Source organism: Mobula birostris, chromosome 16 (genome assembly GCF_030028105.1).
Source record: "Mobula birostris isolate sMobBir1 chromosome 16, sMobBir1.hap1, whole genome shotgun sequence".
Lineage (NCBI taxonomy): Eukaryota > Metazoa > Chordata > Chondrichthyes > Myliobatiformes > Myliobatidae > Mobula > Mobula birostris.
In genome coordinates, this window is record NC_092385.1 from 75,223,219 (window position 1) to 75,241,917 (window position 18,699).

The window sequence follows — 18,699 nt, forward strand, 5'->3', positions numbered from 1 at the left end:
CCCACTATCCTGAGGCTGTGCCCTCTTGTCCTAGACTCCCCCACCATGGGAAACATCCTTTCCACATCTACTCTAACCTTTTAACATTGAAAACGTTTCGATGAAATCCCCCCCCCCCCCCCCCCCGGTTCTTCTAAATCCCAGCGAGTACAGACACAGAGCTATCAAATGTTTCTCAAATAATAACAGTCTAATTCTCAGGATCATCCTTATATAACCTCCTCTGAACCTTCTCCAAGGCCAGCACATCTTTTCTTAGATGAGGAGCCCAAAACTGTTCGCAATACTCAAAGCAAGGCCTCACCAGTGCCTTGTAAAGCCTCAGCATCACATCCCTGCTCTTGTATTCTAGACCTCTTGAAATGAATGTTGACATTGCATTTGCCTTCCTCACCACCAAGTTTACCTACAAGTTAACCTTTAGGATGTTCTGCACATGGACTCTCCTCCCTTTGCATCTCAGATTTTTGGATTTTCTCCCCGTTCAGAAAATAGTCTGCAGTTATTTCTACTACTAAAGTGCAAAATCATGCATTTTCCAACATTGTATTTAATTTGCTACTCTCTTGCCCATTCTCTTAATCTGTCTAAGCCCTTCTGCAGACTACCTGTTCTCTCGACACGACCTGCCCCTCCACCAATTTTGGTATCATCTGCAAGCTTGGCAACAAAGCCATCTATTCCATAATCTACATACAACATAAAAAGAAGTGGTCCCAACACCGTCCCCTGCGGAACACCACCAGTCACTGTCAGCCAAACAGAGAAGGATCCTTTTATTCCCACTCGTTGCCTTCTACCAATCATTACCACCTGAGACAAAAAGAAAGCTGTTGGCTTTAGTAAAGATTCAGGATTCTTTTTGATGGTTGAAAGCAATCAGTAAAGCCTTGCAAGAACTAGTTACTCCACTCCATTAGTCAGCAGAGTTTAACCAATTCCTGCTCCTACTTCCACAGAGCGATGAGGAATCCTACACCATCTACATATGACGCTTCTAATACTTTAATAAACATTACCAAAAATGTTTCTTTGTCCTAAATGTATAATGTTCTGTGTTCCTGAACTGCCCATCCATGGAACCATAACACTGTTCATTAGGAAGGTTGTGGGTTACCAGGGCCAGATGGTGTTCAAGGCTTTCTTGATTAAATTACCAAACCAGTATTCCCAAGGCCTGAATTACTGATCAGAAGCCAGGAGTTAAAATTCCATGAAGGCCAAGATATTTAAATCTGGTTAACAATAAAATTATAGACAATAGACAATAGGTGCAGGAGTAGGCCATTCGGCCCTTCAAGCCAGCACCACCATTCACTGTGATCATGGCTGATCATCCACTATCAGTATCCAGTTCCTGCCTTATCCACACAACCTTTGATTCCACTATCTTTAAGAGCTCTATCCATCTCTTTTTTGAAAGCATCCAGAGACTTGGCCTCCACAGCCTTCTGGGGCAGAGCATTCCATATATCCACCACTCTCTGGGTGAAAAAGTTTTTCCTCAACTCCGTTCTAAATGGCCTACCCCTAATTCTTAAACTGTGGCCTCCGGTTCTGGACTCACCCATCAGCGGGAACATGCTTCCTACCTGCAGTGTGTCCAATCCCTTAATAATCTTATGTTTCAATAAGATCCCCTCTCAGCCTTCTAAATTCCAGAGTATACAAGCCCAGTCGCTCCAATCTTTCCACATATGACAGTCCCGCCATCCCAGGAATTAACCTTGTGAACCTACGCTGCACTCCCTCAATAGCAAGAATGTCCTTCCTCAAATCTGGAGACAAAACTGCACACAGTACTCCAGGAGTGGTCTCACCAGGGCCCTGTACAGCTGCAGAAGGACCTCTTTGCTCTTATACTCAATTCCCCTTGTTATGAAGGCGGTTCTGTTCTGTTAAAATTGTTTTAACAGAAGGGACAGTATCAGCAAGTGACCATGAAACTATTGAAATATTCTAAAGACACATCTGGCTCAACAAGTGCCATCACAGAAGGAAACCTGCCATTCTTACCTGTTTTAGCTTTTACTTAAAACAGCAACATGGATGTTTATTCACTACATTCTGGCAAAGACCAAGGAAGCTACTCATTTTAAGAGCAATTGAGAATGAATAATAAGAGCCCAGTCAACAATCCATCCTCCATGAAAGAATAAATAAAAATCAATAAACCTTCAAATAGGTTGTCTTATCTGTGGATCAGCAAAAAAATATTAGTTGTTAGCTCATCATGAAAGTAACAAAATCAGAATTAAAAGAAATTCAGCCCATTATGGAAGCGAAGTTCCAGCATTTGCCTCATTCCGAATCACGTGTATTAACTAAAGGCTCAAATTATTCTTTTTGAAAATATAACCTCAAGTTACATTGGCAACTCTTCCAAAATTATTGAAGAGACCATGAGATGTATCTTTTTATTGCCAACACATTTTGTTGATGTTAAAATTGTATCAATAATAGTGTCTGCAATAGGTTTTTCAGTCATTCAAGCCTAAAAGCTTTCTCAATTTGTCCATGTTCTCCCTGATGGAAGAGACATTTCTCAGTTGATATATTCCCCTGAAAGACAATAATAAATGCAATACAAAATGGGATTGCTAAAAGCCATTGCAAATCCAATGCAGGGACACTGCACATTTTTTTTTAAAGTTAGGAATCAGTTTATGGAATTTGTCATGGATACTAGTCTCTGATTTTAAACTGACTCAGAGCTGGATGCCTACTGTTCTTTTTCTTTTTTTCTCTTTTCTTTTTTCTTCTTTCCTTTCTTTCCTCTGTCTTTTAAGTTTTTTTCTCTCCCTCCTTTTTTCTAAATGCAGGGAGATGGTGTTGGGATAGGTGTTTTTTTTCTCTCGGACTTAATGTATTTGAAGTAATTTTTTTTTCAATATGTATTAATTATCGTATTGAGTCCTTATATTTCTTCTTTAAAAAATTAAAAATATATAAAAATTAAAAAAAACTAGTCTCTGCAAAACGTATAGAAGATTTCCTCAAATTTAACACTTGAGAGCTGCAATAATTGGAGTTGGACAATTGAACGCCAACTAAAACTGAATCAAGTGAGACTACAGTGAGCCAATGCTGAGATACAGGAAATATCATTGAAGTGAAGTATTTCAACAGTACCTATTACAGGTTGGCATGTGTGTACTAATATTTAAAATGGGTATTACAATGGTGGAACTGATTGTAACTCACAAAGCATGGCTTGATAAGCAATTTCTCACTTCTAAAAGCAAATATCAATTAAGGAAATTTTTACCATCTGACATTTTAACAAATTCATATGAAACTTTCTTTAGTCACAATTATTCCACATTTACAATATACAAAACATTTTTTCTTGCCTTGTTCACGGAATTTCACTATTACATGTAATAAAGTTTCAGATTTCCCTTCAATTGCATACCCCCAACATTTCAAAGTCTAAACTTTGCCTCAAGTAATGAACTTACAACATATGGGCAGTTTAGAAGCGATCATATGATTATTATTAATTATTATTATATATCAGTTTCATACACAAATGTGACAAAGACAAACACATTAATTTCAGTTTAGGTGTTAACAATCAAGCCCACAAGCAAGCTTGCAATATAAAAGGCAACTAAAATACTGCTGGAAAACATTGATCCTAAGATTAAAGAGCTTTTTGGTTTTAAATTTATTACAGGTATTAGACTGTAGACGTTATTAGTAAGGTCTATTTTCTGTGTAGTAGGTGATGGTATATCAATGCAGGATGAAGGAAGGAAGTGACTTTCACCACGACTTGACAAACTCGTTCCAGGATTTTGGCATAGGATAAAACGCAATCTACAGGGGGACTGGCAATTGAAGGGGTCACCATGTCACAGTAGAGCAAAATCTCAGGTTTGGCAGTTGTTGTTAAAGAAGGATATTTTCATTCAATCTAAGGAACGCAGAGTACCCCTGAAATTAATAGCTACAAAATTAAGAATTTATCTGATCAATGGATATATATGTCTCATTTATTAAAATAAGAGCTCACCATCTTAAGTTAACTACAGAGAGAAAAAAAATCAGTCCATCTGTAGGAGCAGCTGTGTTACAAATTGTATTCTAGAATATGGTACAAGTATAAAGAATGTTTAAGATTTATTAGCAAGAAGCCATGGGAGAAAACAGTCACTGTAGTACGCACAAAAAAAATCCGAAGCATGAGGAATACTGTTCTTATCAATATTGTTTTTTGTTTCTAATCTCAACTGAGCTCCCATAGAAAATAATTGCATAGGGGGAAAATTTCAGAGAAAATCATTACGTAGCAGGTTATTTTTCCTTCTTCCTGAGCCAGTATATTTGACACAGGAAACAAAACTGAAGGCAGGTCCTGATGGAGGGTCTTGGCCCAAAATGTCAACTGTTTAGTCATTCTCATAAATGCTGCCTGACCCGAACTCCTCCAGCATTGTGTGCGTTTTGCTCCGGATTTCCAGTTCTGCAGAATCTTGTGTTTAAGAGAACAAGTAGGATGAGTTTGCAACAAAAGATAAAAAAACCACTGATCAAGCAGACGTTAAATTGTAATTTTAAAATGTAAAAGTGAAAATATGGAGAAAGAACTGCAGAAATGAACTGTTTTATTTTTGTACACTCCACAGGAGGGGTTGACTGTACATGTTTAGAAAGCAAGGCTACTGTTTCATTTTTTATTTTTTTAAAATCTCGATTGTAAATGATGTGCAACTCAGTCAACAGCTACATTCAGGAACAAACTCGCCTCATGCACATCGCACATCGAAAATTAAAAGACTGCACATGGAGATGCCCAATGGGAGATTGAAAGCTGTTGTCAAAAAAGAAAATACAGGAAAAAAAGGTGCACAAGAGAAATTATACACAAAAAATTACCAATGTACATAATGCAAAGTCAGGCAACTAAATCCTCTGAGGATAACAAGTAGCTGTGGTATATACAGAGTGTTCTGAATAAAAGAACAGTATTAAACTCCCATTATACAATATGCAGCAAGACTGCATCACTTTTTTTTTAAAACATGTATTTGTCACGTTACATCTTCAAAATGGAGATTACTTTCTCCCTTCAGTTGAACACAGACCTGAATTTAAGATTCAAATTAAAAAAAAAAATTGAGATTGTAACAGTCACTGAAATACACTTCTTCCATTCTTGCCTCAACATCAGGGAACTCACAGCATCAGGTGTAAAATAAAAACTCTTTGCAGCACCGTGGATTAAACTCCGCTGTGTGGGTAAGATAATAGCTAGCCTAGAATGGTTATATATAAAATTAGATAAATAAAATTTTCTACTCCAGGATATTACAGTATACATGTGAGAAGCTGGCACATGGAATGTGTGCCTAGACAAACTCTCCCCACCCTATCAACACCCTTTCCTCCATGCCTTTATTTTGACGCTACAAACGCTTTCATTTTGAATTTTAAAAAAGTCTTACTGCACATGACTAGTTTATTTAAAATAAACTGGAGGAAAAAAGCCTAAACAATATTTATCTGAATTATAAGCTTAAAACGTACCTTACCAATAGGTACACAATTCTTAACTCTTACTTTGTTTTTGTACAGGATTTTGTACAGTATGAAGTTCTAGTAAATGATAGCATAGGCCCAATAATCCACAGAACTCAAGGTCCATAATTTAAAGATGCTTATGCCTCACTTGCTCCATATGCTGGTGGCATATATGGAGGCACAAGCTATAGACCAGAGCAAACATCTCCCAGATGATCAAAGTTTACGTCCATCGTCTAATATGTGCTTGATTGCGTTCTTACATTTCCACTTTGGACCTGTGGAGGTTGGTACTGGCCTATCCCAGTATTTCGGTAGTGCTGAGAACTTGGTGCCGTGGGAATCTTAGCTGCAGAGTAAAGCGGTTGCCCTGACCCTGTTGGGCTTAAGGTCCATGATCCTGATTGTGATGGCCTTGCAGTCTGTGAAACAGTACAGTTTATGGTGCTTGGAGCTGGGGTAAACGTTGAGTCAGTTATGTTTTTTGTGGTGCTTTGTAGTGGGCTAGCAGCAATAGGAGTACACCCAGAATTAGTCTTTTGTTGAGTGTTACTCATTGTGTGTAAGACACTCCCAGAATGCTGCTGACCACTGTAGTATCCAGAATTCCCAATGTACTGGACCACAGAGGTATCAACGGACGCTGAATGAACTGGGCTTGAGTAGAGAGTGGAGAGAGGAGCTGTTGTTAGGCTGGAATCTATCTGATGTTGGGATCCACTCTGCCCCACTGCATGGGATGGAGAGCGATAGATATGTCCTTGTGTGAGAGTCGCGGAAACACTCGAGGAGCTGTGCGTTCTGTAGGGAGACAAGCTTTGCTGTGGAAGTACGTGAGATTCAGGGACAACTCCATCGGACTGTGCCTGTAGAAGCTGATTAAAGTTAATTAATGTAACAAAAACATATTATGCACTATTATAAATACATATAAAATAAACACTCCTTGTATAGTTCAAAAAAATAATTAAAAGAAAGCATATTCATTTGAATATCCAAATTATCCAACTTAGTCCTTTATTAACACTTTCAGTGTTAAAACAGAAAACACAGACAAAGCTTTTTTCAAGTATCACATGATCTTCCCAAGGATGAAAAAGCAAAGCTTGAATCTTGCAATAGTTTGGAGTGAATGAGAGATTAAGACGTGATGTGTACAAATGCATAATGTGGCCAATCATTCACCAAATCCGAGGGCATTCTGTCATTTGTGCAAGGAAGTTGAGTCAACAGAAAAGAAAATAAGGCTGAAAGCAACCCATCATACTCTCACAGTACAAAACAAAGTACAGTGATTTCGGTTCATTTGGTCATCGCTTAATTCAGTGGTCCCCAACCACCGGGCTGCAAAGCATGTGCTACCAGCCACGAGGAAACGATATGAGTCAGCTGCACCTTTCCTCATTCCCTGTCACGCACTGTTGAACTTGAACATAGGGCTGCCAACTGTCTCGTATTTGCAGGGACATCCCGTATATTGGGCTAAATTGGTTTGTCCCATATGGGACCGCTCTTGTCCTGTATTTCCCCCGCTAAGGTAGAGTGTTCCTATGAAACCATTCGTGCTGAAATGGTGTAAAGTGAAGAAGCAATTACCATTAACTTATATGGAAAAATTTTTCAGCGCTCCCAGACCCAAAAAATAACCAAACAAATCATACCAAATAACACATAAAACCGAAAATAACACTAAAAAAAAGCAGGAATGATATGATAAATGCACAGCCTATATAAAGTAGAAATAATGTATGTACAGTGTAGTCGGGAAGATTAAGGCAAAACCAATTTGTGGAGAAGAAAAAAAATCGGCACGTACGGTAATGCGCACATCACGCATGCGCACTCAGGTGCCCACGCAAGGCTTCATGGCCATGGTAGTCTTTCTCCGGGTAAACACTGTCCCGTACTTGACTGCTACTTTTGTCCTTTACTTGGGAACTTGGGAGTGAGAAAGTTAGCAACTCTAACTGTAAAAGACACGTTGAGGTGAGTTTAACCCTACTTGAACACCACTCCCCCCCCCCCCCCCCCCCGGGTCGGCCAGTCTGCAAGAATATTGTCAATATTAAACCACTCCGCGGTGCAAAAAAGGTTGGGAACCCCTGGCTTAATTGGTGCAGCCACTTATTTGGGACAACCTTTAAACAACAAAAACTAATTGAGAAAATACCCGGGATTCCTTTGTTTATCTGGAACACAATGCCACTTAATCGGGGAGGGGACAGCTGCCGAACGGTTTCTAACTAGCATCAGATAACCGTACTTGTGTGGCTGTTAAACAACAGTGTTTAGAGTGAACAGTTTTTCTAAAAGCATCAGTTGCGTGTGTTTGTGTGGGAAAAAAAGCAGTGATTTTTGTCACTGGTAGTTGGCAAGAAATAAGCAGCAAGACAATTCAGAACTATTTTGCTTACTTCGGTTTCAAGCATTCAGGCTCGGAGATACCAGCAACAGCTGACAGTGAAAATGAAATTATTTCCCTACTATGGAGAATTTTGAAGCTATCAATAATCATCTTGAATGTGACAATCAAAATTGAGGATGCAATTGCCGATAGCATTATATGAAGGCAGTGCATTATCTACAATAAGTGTGTGTGTTCATTTATAGTCAATCCCATGTACACTGGATGAATTTGTTCATCAATAACAATTACAAACAGAAAGTTTTATAGTTCTGCAGTAGTATTGACAGCATTCTAATTTGTTATTCAGTTTAAAGAGTAGTAGTTTGTCTTTTGATACCTTAACTATTTCCATGAAACTTTGGCTAACTGGCCCAAGATGTATTGGTCCCAATGTGTCCAAATTAACTGGAATCCACTGTACTTGGATACTCTTGTGAAAATGATCATCCAAGAATACTGTTGAGGAAGTGTGAAGTAGGTACTAAGGTAAGATCACTAAGTGCTGGTTATATGTGTAGCAAGTGCCCAATTACTGTAATTTCACAGTATCAAGGGCTCTCTGCAACTGTATACAATGGACAACAGCAAACCAGACTTCGTTGAAAGTGACCAGAATATGAGGCAAGGAACTACCCAAGTTCAAAAGAGAGGAGGACTTCACACAGAACCAGATATAATGGGTATTTCAATGTGGTGAACAAATGCGTTATTGCTAAACTTTACCTATATGGGTTTCAGGGGGATCAGGGTTTCAGTGCCAGGGGGATCAGCCCCTCCCTCAGTTGTTCAGCTGATCAGAGAGGGGTCGGGAAACTTAGTGGAGGCCCAGTGGGGGAATGGCTTGGGCTCTCTGGAGGAGCACATTACCAGCAATGTACCAAGCAACTTCCGAAAGAAAAAAACCCTATTCCTGAAGGCTTAGAGGGATCACACCCCAGGGTGTCGTTACAGATAGAGGGAAGCGATGCTAAAGCCATCCTTGACCCTGAGGCGCAGGTCAAGTTGTTGTACAGTTCGTTTTACAACCGGTGTCTGAAGCAGTTACCCTTGACAACCGCAAAGGCACCGGAGATTTGGGGTACCAGTGCCAGTAATTATCCAGAAGACGATGACTGGTTAGTGACCCTGGAGTTCATGGGGGCATTGTCTGGGCACCCAGCGTGTCGAGTTGCTTCTGAGGACGTGCGTAGCAGCCTTGAACCGGTACCGAAGTTAAACGAGACTCAACTGTGGTACGGCCTGGGGGAAGTAGCTGAGGGTGAGACCCTCTTAGTAGACGCTCCGAACTACCTCGAAGGAGGGGAGTTGACCGCTGAAGACACCTCAGTGAGAGAGAGGTCGCGACAACTGGACCCTGGCGCTGTGGAAGATGTAGACAGCCTGTGTGTGAATTATGCGACGTGGTTTAATGTGCTGGATCCGAGGAGTAGATGTTGCCAGATACCGAGCAGTGTGGCTGATGAGGAGAAGACGGTCGTTATTAGTTCCCTAGGATTCTTCCAATCCGAAAAGATGCCCAAGGACATATCCAGAGCCCCTGCATCCTTCCCGTGGGGCATGAGGAAGACCATGGGGGAAGTGAAGGTGTGTGGAGGTTTGGCGTATGTGGATGACCGCCTAGAGCTTGGATTCGCCTGGGGGGCTATGAGGCGAGGCGAGTGGCTGAGCCCGGGCGACAGAAGCGAAGTGTCAAATGTGGAGGAGTTCTTGGCCAGTGGAGTTTGGTGCAATGTGAGAAAAATGACCCGACATACCAGTTGAACTTCCTGGTGTTGGAACAGATGGTGGTGGACCTGGGGATGGAAACCCAGGTCGTCAATCGGAATGAGACACAGGGCAGAGGCGGGATTTGCACTGCTGAACTAAACGCTCAGAAATGCAGGCCGGAGATGGAGTGCTGCTCTTGCAGGACGACCATTGCAGGCTTGGAATTCACACTCGTGAAAGTGGAGAAGGAGAAACGGAATTCCGAGTCGACACTCCGGTCATGTACTGATGAATTAATCCAGCGAGATGAAACAATGACCCACCTTCGAAGGGATCAGCAGAAACTCAAGACATCGATCCTTTAAAGATTGGAAGACTTAGAGGTTGGGGAAGATCAAGGAAGTGGTCTGACTAAGGCCAACAGAAAACCGAGAGCCCAGGGACGGGAGTTTAACTACACTTCCGAGGAGGTGAAGCAATGGAGGACAGATCTTGGAAAAGGGAGGTGGACGCTTGAAAGGAACTTGAAGGTGACTATCGACAGTTTAAATGAAGTGGAAAAACTGAAAGTTGACCTGGAAGAAGTCACCAGGAAAAAAAAACTGGAGGCTGAATATCTTCCAACTGCTGCTTTTCAGGTCAGGGTGGAAGAAGCTGGTGGGGTAACTGCATCCCAGATTGAGATGGCCAAGAACCCTGAGTCAGAACTGCTGAGGCTGTGGAGAGAGTTGAAGGAGTCCCAGAAGAAGCTGAGGTCTCGACTGCAAGAGGCTGAAGGGGTAGCCCCGGCTAAATACTTCAGTTTGGAGAAACTCAAACAGCAGCTACTGATCGAGGGAATGAGGAAGAATACGGATTCGAAGGATGATGCGCTGGACATGTGGTACATGCTGTCTTTCGCTAATTTCCCCGTGACTGAGGAAGAGACCTTTGGCCCTTCTCCCACTGAGTCGGGTGTAGTGGGGAGGGTAGCTGTGGGCAGTCTGAATTACAGCAGGACCAGGAAGGAAAAGAAGCGGGGCCCCGGACATGAGACAGGGGGCTCTGAGTTGTAGTGGAGGCATGAGTGAGAGAGGAGTTGGCAAACAGACCTGAGGTATTTCCCGTAGGGTCCGAGCCTTAAGGGTTTGGGTGAGGGGGTACGAAGGATTAGGAAACTCCCAGATAGGTTGGCCTATGTAGCGCCTGTGCGTAAGGTCCACTGGGGAGCAAGGTCACTGTGTGTACCTGGATTGGGTTTTTGTGTCTGCAGGACTGGTTGGTGAGTTATTTAGAAGTCATGAGGACACGACTTTATTTGGTGGGGGGAGAGTGTAAGGGGTTTCTTCTTTTATGTTACTGCGTAGGTTAATTAAAATGGCTCCTTTGTTATGTTAACTGCTGAGAAAGTCCTCCCGCTAGTAGTTTGTTTGGATTATGTTATTGATGAGAGTGAACGAACCAATTGGGATAGATGTTATTCTTTCTGTGTGTCTGTAAGTTATTGTGATGCGTGGGGTTTTTGGGGGGGGGGGAGAAGAGAGAGGGAGAGGAGGGGGAGGAGGGAGAGGGGGGGAGGAGGGAGAGGGGGGGAGGAGGGAGAGGGGGGGAGGAGGGAGAGGGGGGGAGGAGGGAGAGGGGGGGAGGGGGAGGGGGAGGGGGAGGGGGAGGGGGAGGGGGAGGGGGAGGGGGGAGGGGGGAGGGGGGAGGGGGGAGGGGGGAGGGGGGAGGGGGGAGGGGGGAGGGGGGAGGGGGGAGGGGGGAGGGGGGAGGGGGGAGGGGGAGGGGGGAGGGGGGAGGGAAGAGAAGAAGAAAGAAAACAAGGTGCTGTGAGTCCGCTAACAGGGTCGGACCCTGAGCAGGAGTCCGAGGTCCAGGGTGTTCGGCGAGGAGAGGAGATGGGGACGGACTCATGTGGAGCATCTGGTCGACCACCATTGTTGGTCCCAGGCGGCAGGTCAAGGTGGTCCGAGGGGATCACAGGGTGAAGAAGGAGGGTCCCGAGCTCCAAGTGTTTGCGCACGAAGAGATTGAACTTTGATAAGTGTGGCGCCTTTTATCTTCCTTTTATATTTTTATCTCTGTTAATTATATAGTTGCAGTAATATCTATAAACTGCAATTCATTTAATCATATCTGGTGTATTGTCTGTTATTTGGGCAGGGTCGGGTACATCACACAGCATCCACACAAACTTATTACCCAGTTTGGCAGGGGCCAAGGGCTGTTTCCCTCGACGACAGCGAGCTGACTGACCCTGAGGCTTGCCAGGGGGGCTACAATAATCTGACAGAATTAGCTTTGTGAAGGAAGGCTTCCTTACCTGATGATTATATCTGGAAGGACTGTGACTATATCTCTGTGGACTGTGAATTGGGGAATTTTTAATGCGTACAAGGCCATGCGTCTCTGATCCTTCACCATCTGTGGAATCTGAAAATGCAGCATTAAAAGAGATGTCACTGATAGCAAAAGGAAATTACCACCTGCCCCAATATTATATGAATTAAGCATGAACTGCAACCAAAGCTTTTCTACCCAAACATCATTACAATCATCACTTTCTTTTCTAGTGCTTTGGATGCTATGCTAAAATGATCCCTACTGAAGTGATGGCTGGTTGGTGAGGTGGTGGTGCATGCATTATCTTCAGATTGCCACATGTAGCTTATGCCTTTTGAATGTGCTGTGATGCCAGATGCTAAGCCTTTAAAGCAACTATAAGTTCTATCGCTGACATTATTGAAACAGTATTTAACATTAATCTTTACTTTGCATCACCTCTCTACCACAGTCGCTGTTAATCTTTTATGGAAAAGTGAGCTGATTAATGCTGTGCAGTGCATTTTCTGATCTGCAGTTAAGACCTTAAAGATGGTGCACAAAAACACCAGGTTTGATACATTGCCCCTTTCACTTAGCATGACCTACTGGGGTTGTTATCTAGAATTCAAATAAATTAGCAATATGTTAAGTATACATGGATTTTAAAGGCAACAATGCTAATTGCCCTATAAATAGTGGATACAGCCCAGTCCACCATGGGTAAAGCCCTTCCCACTATAGAGCACACCAACATGGAATATGCCCTTCCAGCTGTGCCACACAGCAAACCCTGATTTAGCCCTAGCCTAATATATATATATATATTTCATTTAATATTCAGGATGCATTCCTGGAACATGGCACAAAAGGAATCAGCACTAAAAGGGATGAGTATAGCATCACAATTATTGAAAAGTGTGTTACTTACAGCGCTACGGTGTTATGAGTCGAGCATTGAATTGCTCCATGACACAGTAGAGACCACCTCTGACAGCTGGCGCTGGTTGAGCTGGGTGTGCAGAGATATGGAATCCAAAGCTGTATCATAACTGCACAGAGAACATGTCTATTGCTGGGACTGGCAGTAAAACTGCCCCATGTGCACTGTTCTGATCCTAAAATCTCTCACATTACCTTCTACAGGATGTGATTCAAGCTGTTCCCTTTCTCTTCAGTTCTCCAAAGTTTGGAGATTTCTTTATGCTAACGAGCTCAACTGAGTTGTTGGACTGGAAGATCAAGAGCATTACACCCAATTTGTATTCCACAGATTAGTGCTAATTGGGGGACCAGCACATGCAATATCCCATCTATGTCAACAATCTGACAATGACATTAGGAGCCAAAGGTATTTTAATCAGTATCACCTTGATATATTGCAGATATCAAGGGAGACTTTTAACAGTCACATCATAAAAGTGGAAAGCGGCCAGTGAGTGAGTGGGCCAGTGAAGGAGTGGAGCTTTGAGGCTTTGACTCAAGAGATTCTGGCACATTTGGCAGTTGGACTGTGCGATCAAGTCAATCAAGATTTCAATAGCTCAGACTCAGCAAAAAGCAGCTGATTGGGCAATCGAGGTAAGGTGAACAAGCAGTTTGAAAAGCTCAAACAAATAAATAGAGGAGTAGGTCAAGCGGAGCGGCCAATGAGTGAGTGGGCCAGTGAAGGAGTGGAGCTTTGAAGCTTTGACTCGAGAGGCTTCAACGAGAAGAGGCGGAGGACGAGCTTGCTCCCAGTTAGGCTTTACAATGCCTCCTGAGACGGTGATGTGCCTCTCATGTGAGATGTGGCAGTCTCGGGGGAACTTCCCTCTCCCACAGAGTCACGTCTGCCAGCAGTGCATGCGGCTAGACGACATGGAAGACCATGCAAGGAATCTGGAGCAGCAGCTGGATGACCTTCGACTCATAAGGGAGAATGAGGCAGTCATAGATGAGAGCTACAAGGAGGTAGTCACACCTAGGCTGCCGGAAGCAGGTCGTTGGGTGACAGTCAGAGGGGGAAAGCGAAGGTGAGTAGACAGGTAGTGCAGAGCACCCCTGTAGCCATTACTCTGAATAATAAGTTGACCGCCCTGGGTACTGTTGGCAGGGATGACCGACCAGGTGTGAGCCACGGTGGCAGGGCCTTTGGCACTGAGACTGACCCTGTGGTGCAGAAGGGTGGGATGGAGAAGAGGAGGGCTGTCGTCATTGGAGACTCTATAGTCAGGGGAGCAGACAGGAGATTTTGTGGATGTGAGAAGGACACCCGCATGGTTTATTGCTTCCCGGGTGCCAGGGTTCGGGATGTCTCTGACCGGGTGCACGACATCCTGGTACGAGAGGGAAAGCAACTAGAAGTCATGATACATGTTGGTACCAACGACGTAGGCAGGAAGAGGGATGAGGTCCTGAAGTTTGAGTTTCGGGAATTAGGCAGAAGGCTGAAAAACAAGACCTCAAGGGTGGCATTCTCAGGACTGCTGCCAGTGCTACGTGATAGTGATAGTAGGAATTGGAGGGGATGGCTGAGGGGTTGGTGCAGGGGGCAGGGTTTTAGATTTTTGGATCATTGGGATCTCTTCTGGGGAAGGTGGGACCAGCACAGATTGGATGGGTTGCACCTGAACTCGGGGGAGATCAATATCCTTGCAGGTAGGTTTGCTAGCATGGTTCGGGAGGGTTTAAACTAATTTGCAAGGGAGATGGGGCCCAGAGTGATAGAGCAATGGAAGAAGTGCATGGAGTAAAGCCAGATCTGACATATAAAGAGGTTTTGAAGAAAGAGAAGCAGAATAAAGGGTGTAAAGGTAGTAAGGTAGAAGAGCTGAAGTGCGTGTACTGCAATGCAAGAAGCATCAGGAACAAAGGTGATGAACTGAGAGCTTGGATATCATACATGAAACTATGATGTAGTGGCCATTACAGAGAGTTGGCTGGCACCAGAGCAGGAATGGATTCTCAATATTCCTGGATTTCAGTGCTTTAAAAGGGATAGATGGGAGGGGGGGGGAAGAGGAGGGGTGGCACTACTGGTCAGGAATACTATTACAGCTACAGAAAGGATGGGTAATGTAGCAGATCTTCTTCTGAGTCAGTATGGGTGGAAGACAGGAACAGGAGGGGAGCAGTTACTCTACTGGGGGTATTCTATAGGCCCCCTGGTAGCAGCAGAGATACAGAGGAGCAGATTGGGAGGCAGATTTTGGAAAGGTGCAAAAATAACAGGGTTATTATCATGGGTGACTTTAACTTCCCTAATATTGATTGGCACCTGATTAGTTCCAATGATTTAGATGGGGCAGAGTTTAAGTGGGTCCAGGACAGATTCCTGTCACAGTATGTTGACAGGCCGACTAGGGGGAATGCCATACTAGATCTAGTATCAGGAAACGAACCGGGTCAGGTTGCAGATCTCTCAGTGGGCGAGCATCTGGGGGACAGTGACCACCGCACCCTGGCCTTTAGCATTATCATGGAAAAGGACAGAATCAGAGAGGACAGGAAAATTTTTAATTGGGAAGGGCAAATTATGAGGCCATAAGGCTAGAACTTGTGCGTGTGAATTGGAATGATGTTTTTGCAGGGAAGTGTGCTATGCACATGTGGTCGATGTTTAGGGATCTCTTGCAGGATGTTAGGGATAAATTTGTCCTGGTGAGGAAGATAAAGAATGGCAGGGTGAAGGAACCATGGGTGACAAGTGAGGTGGAAAATCTAGTCAGGTGGAAGAAGGCAGCATACATGAGGTTTAGGAAACAAGGAACAGATGGGTCTATTGAGGAATATAGGGTAGCAAGAAAGGAGCTTAAGAAGGGGCTGAGGAGAGCAAGAAGGGGGCATGAGAAGGCCTTGGCGAGTAGGGTAAAGGAAAACCCCAAGGCATTCTTCAATTATGTGAAGAACAAAATGATGAGAGGAGTGAAGGTAGGACCGATTAGAGGTAAAGGTAGAAAGATGTGCCTGGAGGCTGTGGAAGTGAGCGAGGTCCCAATGAATACTCCTGTTCGGTAATCACCAATGAGACGAAACTTTATGACGGTGAGGACAATATGAATTAGGTTGATGTTCCGGAGCATGTTGATATTAAGGGAGAGGTGGTGTTGGAGTTGTTAAAATACATTAGGATGGATAAGTCCCCGGGGCCTGACGGAATATTCCCCAGGCTGCGCCACGAGGCAAAAGAAGACACTGCTGAGCCTTTGGCTAGGATCTTTATGTCCTCATTGTCCACGGGAATGGTACCAGAGGATTGGAGGGAGGCGAATGCTGTCACCTTATTCAAAACAGGTAGTAGGGATAGTCCGGGTAATTATAGACCACTGAGCCTTATATCTGTGGTGGGAAAGCCATTGGAAGAGATTCTTAGAGATAGGATCTATAGGCATTTAGAGACTCATGGTCTGATCAGGGGCAGTCAGCATGGCTTTGTGAAGGGCAGATCGTGTCTAACAAGCCTGATAGAGTTCTTTGAGGAGGAGACCAGGCATATAGATGAGGGTAGTGCAGTGGATGTGATCTACATGGATTTTAGAAAAGCATTTGACAAGGTTCCACATGGTAGGCATATTCAGAAAGTCAGAAGGCATGGGGTTCAGGGAAGACTGGCCAGGTGGATTCAGAAAGCAGAGGGTCGTGGTGGAAGGAGTACATTCGGATTGGAGGGTTGTGACTAGTGGTGTCCCACAAGGATCTGTTCTGGGATCTCTACTTTTCGCGAATTTTATTAACGACCTGGATGTGGGGGTAGAAGGGTGGGTTGGCAAGTTTGCAGACAACACAAAGGTTGGTGGTGTTGTAGATAGTGTAGAGGATTGTCGAAGATTGCAGAGATATTGATAGTATGCAGAAGTGGGCTGAGAAGTGACAGATGGAGTTCAACAAGGAGAAGTGTGAGGTGGTACACTTTGGAAGGACAAACTCCAAGGCAGAGTACAAAGTAAATGGTAGGATACTTGGTAGTGTGGAGGAGCAGAGGGATCTGGGGGTACATGCCCACAGATCCCTGAAAGTTGCCTCACAGGTAGATAGGGTAGTTAAGAAAGCTTATGGGGTGTTAGCTTTCATAAGTCGAGGGACAGAGTTTAAGTATCGCGAGGTAATGATGCAGCTCTATAAAACTCTGGTTAGGCCACACTTGGAGTACTGTGTCCAGTTCTGGTCGCCTCACTATAGGAAGGATATAGAAGCATTGGAAAGAGTACAGTGGAAATTTACCAGGATGCTGCCTGGTTTAGAGTATGGATTATGATCAGAGATTAAGGGAGCTAGGGCTTTACTCTTTGGAGAGAAGGAGGATAAGAGGAGACATGATAGAGGTGTACAAGATACTAAGAGGAATAGATAGAGTGGATAGCCAGCGCCTCTTCCCCAGGGCACCACTGCTCAATACAAGAGGACATGGCTTTAAGGTAAGGGGTGGGAAGTTCAGGGGGGATATTAGAGGGAAGTTTTTTTACTCTGAGAGTGATTGGTGCGTGGAATGCACTGCCTGAGTCAGTAGTGGAGGCAGATGCACTAGTGAAATTTGAGAGACTACTAGACAGGTATATGGAGGAATTTAAGGTGAGGGGTTATATGAGAGGCAGGGTTTAAGGGTCGGCACAACATTGTGGGCTGAAAGGCCTGTACTGTGTTGTACTATTCTATAAGTGAAACTAACATTTAGTTAAATTTCGATCTTGGACAACAGTCAAAACTACAATACAAGGAGTGCATCTCCTGAAGTTGCACTGTGTATTTTTCTTAATGACTGACGATAATTTAGCAGCGGAAAAATGCTCAAAAGAACATACAAGCTTCAGACAACACTAAACTACATTTTTGAACTTTAGAATCAACTCCAAATGAGTTCATACTTTCATACCTGCATCTTTGTCCCTAACTGAATCCACCGAACTGGTTTCTATTCTCCTCAGAACACGGTCCAATGTGCTTCGCTCATCTCCTGTTCGCTTCATACTTCCAATTTCCACTCGCCGAAGAACACGTTCCAACATTCCTCGATCTTCTCGCAAACGTTCTACTGATGTAGGAACCATCCTGAAATAAACACACAATCACATTAAAAAAATGCTTCTTTCCCATGTAACTACTTTGTTTATCTGTCCCTTCTGATAAAGAAAAGCCTCATGCTTGATCCTCTGCTTGCATTTGTTTCCCGTGTTGTTACTCATGTGGAATAACTGATCTTTAGGCCTTAATAATCTAGAATTTGGTTTCAAAAAGTAGATACTGAAGAATGTAATGTTCGTCTTTTCCAAATTCACTGTAAAGAGTGCAGCTTTGTAATGTCACTGATGATTAGCGCTATATAAAATCAGTGGGGAAAAAAGTTATAAAATAATGTATTTCATAGAACATAGAATGCAGCACACTACAGAGCCTTCAGCCAATCCTTTAATCTTTTTCAAGATCAATCTCACCTTTCCCTTGCACATAGCCCTCCACTTCAGATATTCAAAGAGTAAAGGGGAGGCATGAATGGATATCGGACTGCTGGAAAATTATGTTGGAGAGGTTGTAATGGGGTTAAAGAAATGGCAGATGAACTTAAGAACTATTCTGCATCAAACTTCACTGTGGAAGACACTAGCAGAAATTCCAGCGTGTCAAGGAGCAGAAATGAGTGAAGTTGCTATTACTAAGGAGAACGTGGTTGGGAAGCTGAAAGATCTTAAGGTAGATAAGTCACCTGGACCAGATGGACTACAGCCCAGGGCTCTGAAAGAGGTAGCTGAAGAGATTATAGAAGCTTTGTAATGATCCTTCAA

General features: G+C 43.6%; 1 protein-coding gene across 10 annotated transcripts in view; it reads right to left on the bottom strand.

Moving 5' to 3' along the window:
• Nucleotides 1-4,593: 4,593 nt before the first annotated feature.
• Nucleotides 4,594-18,699, bottom strand: part of setd5 (SET domain containing 5) — a 184,772-nt gene continuing 170,666 nt past the window's right edge. For 9 of the 10 annotated variants that reach the window (XM_072280857.1, XM_072280856.1, XM_072280863.1 and 6 more), the window contains 3 exons: nucleotides 17,793-17,968; nucleotides 11,943-12,052; nucleotides 4,594-6,401 (listed from right to left, as the gene is read on the bottom strand). In XM_072280857.1, the coding sequence (XP_072136958.1) occupies nucleotides 5,763-6,401; nucleotides 11,943-12,052; nucleotides 17,793-17,968 (925 nt within the window). In that variant the 3' untranslated portion in view covers nucleotides 4,594-5,762. The remainder of the gene's footprint in view (nucleotides 6,402-11,942; nucleotides 12,053-17,792; nucleotides 17,969-18,699) is intronic. The other variant, XM_072280860.1, reaches the window with a different exon arrangement.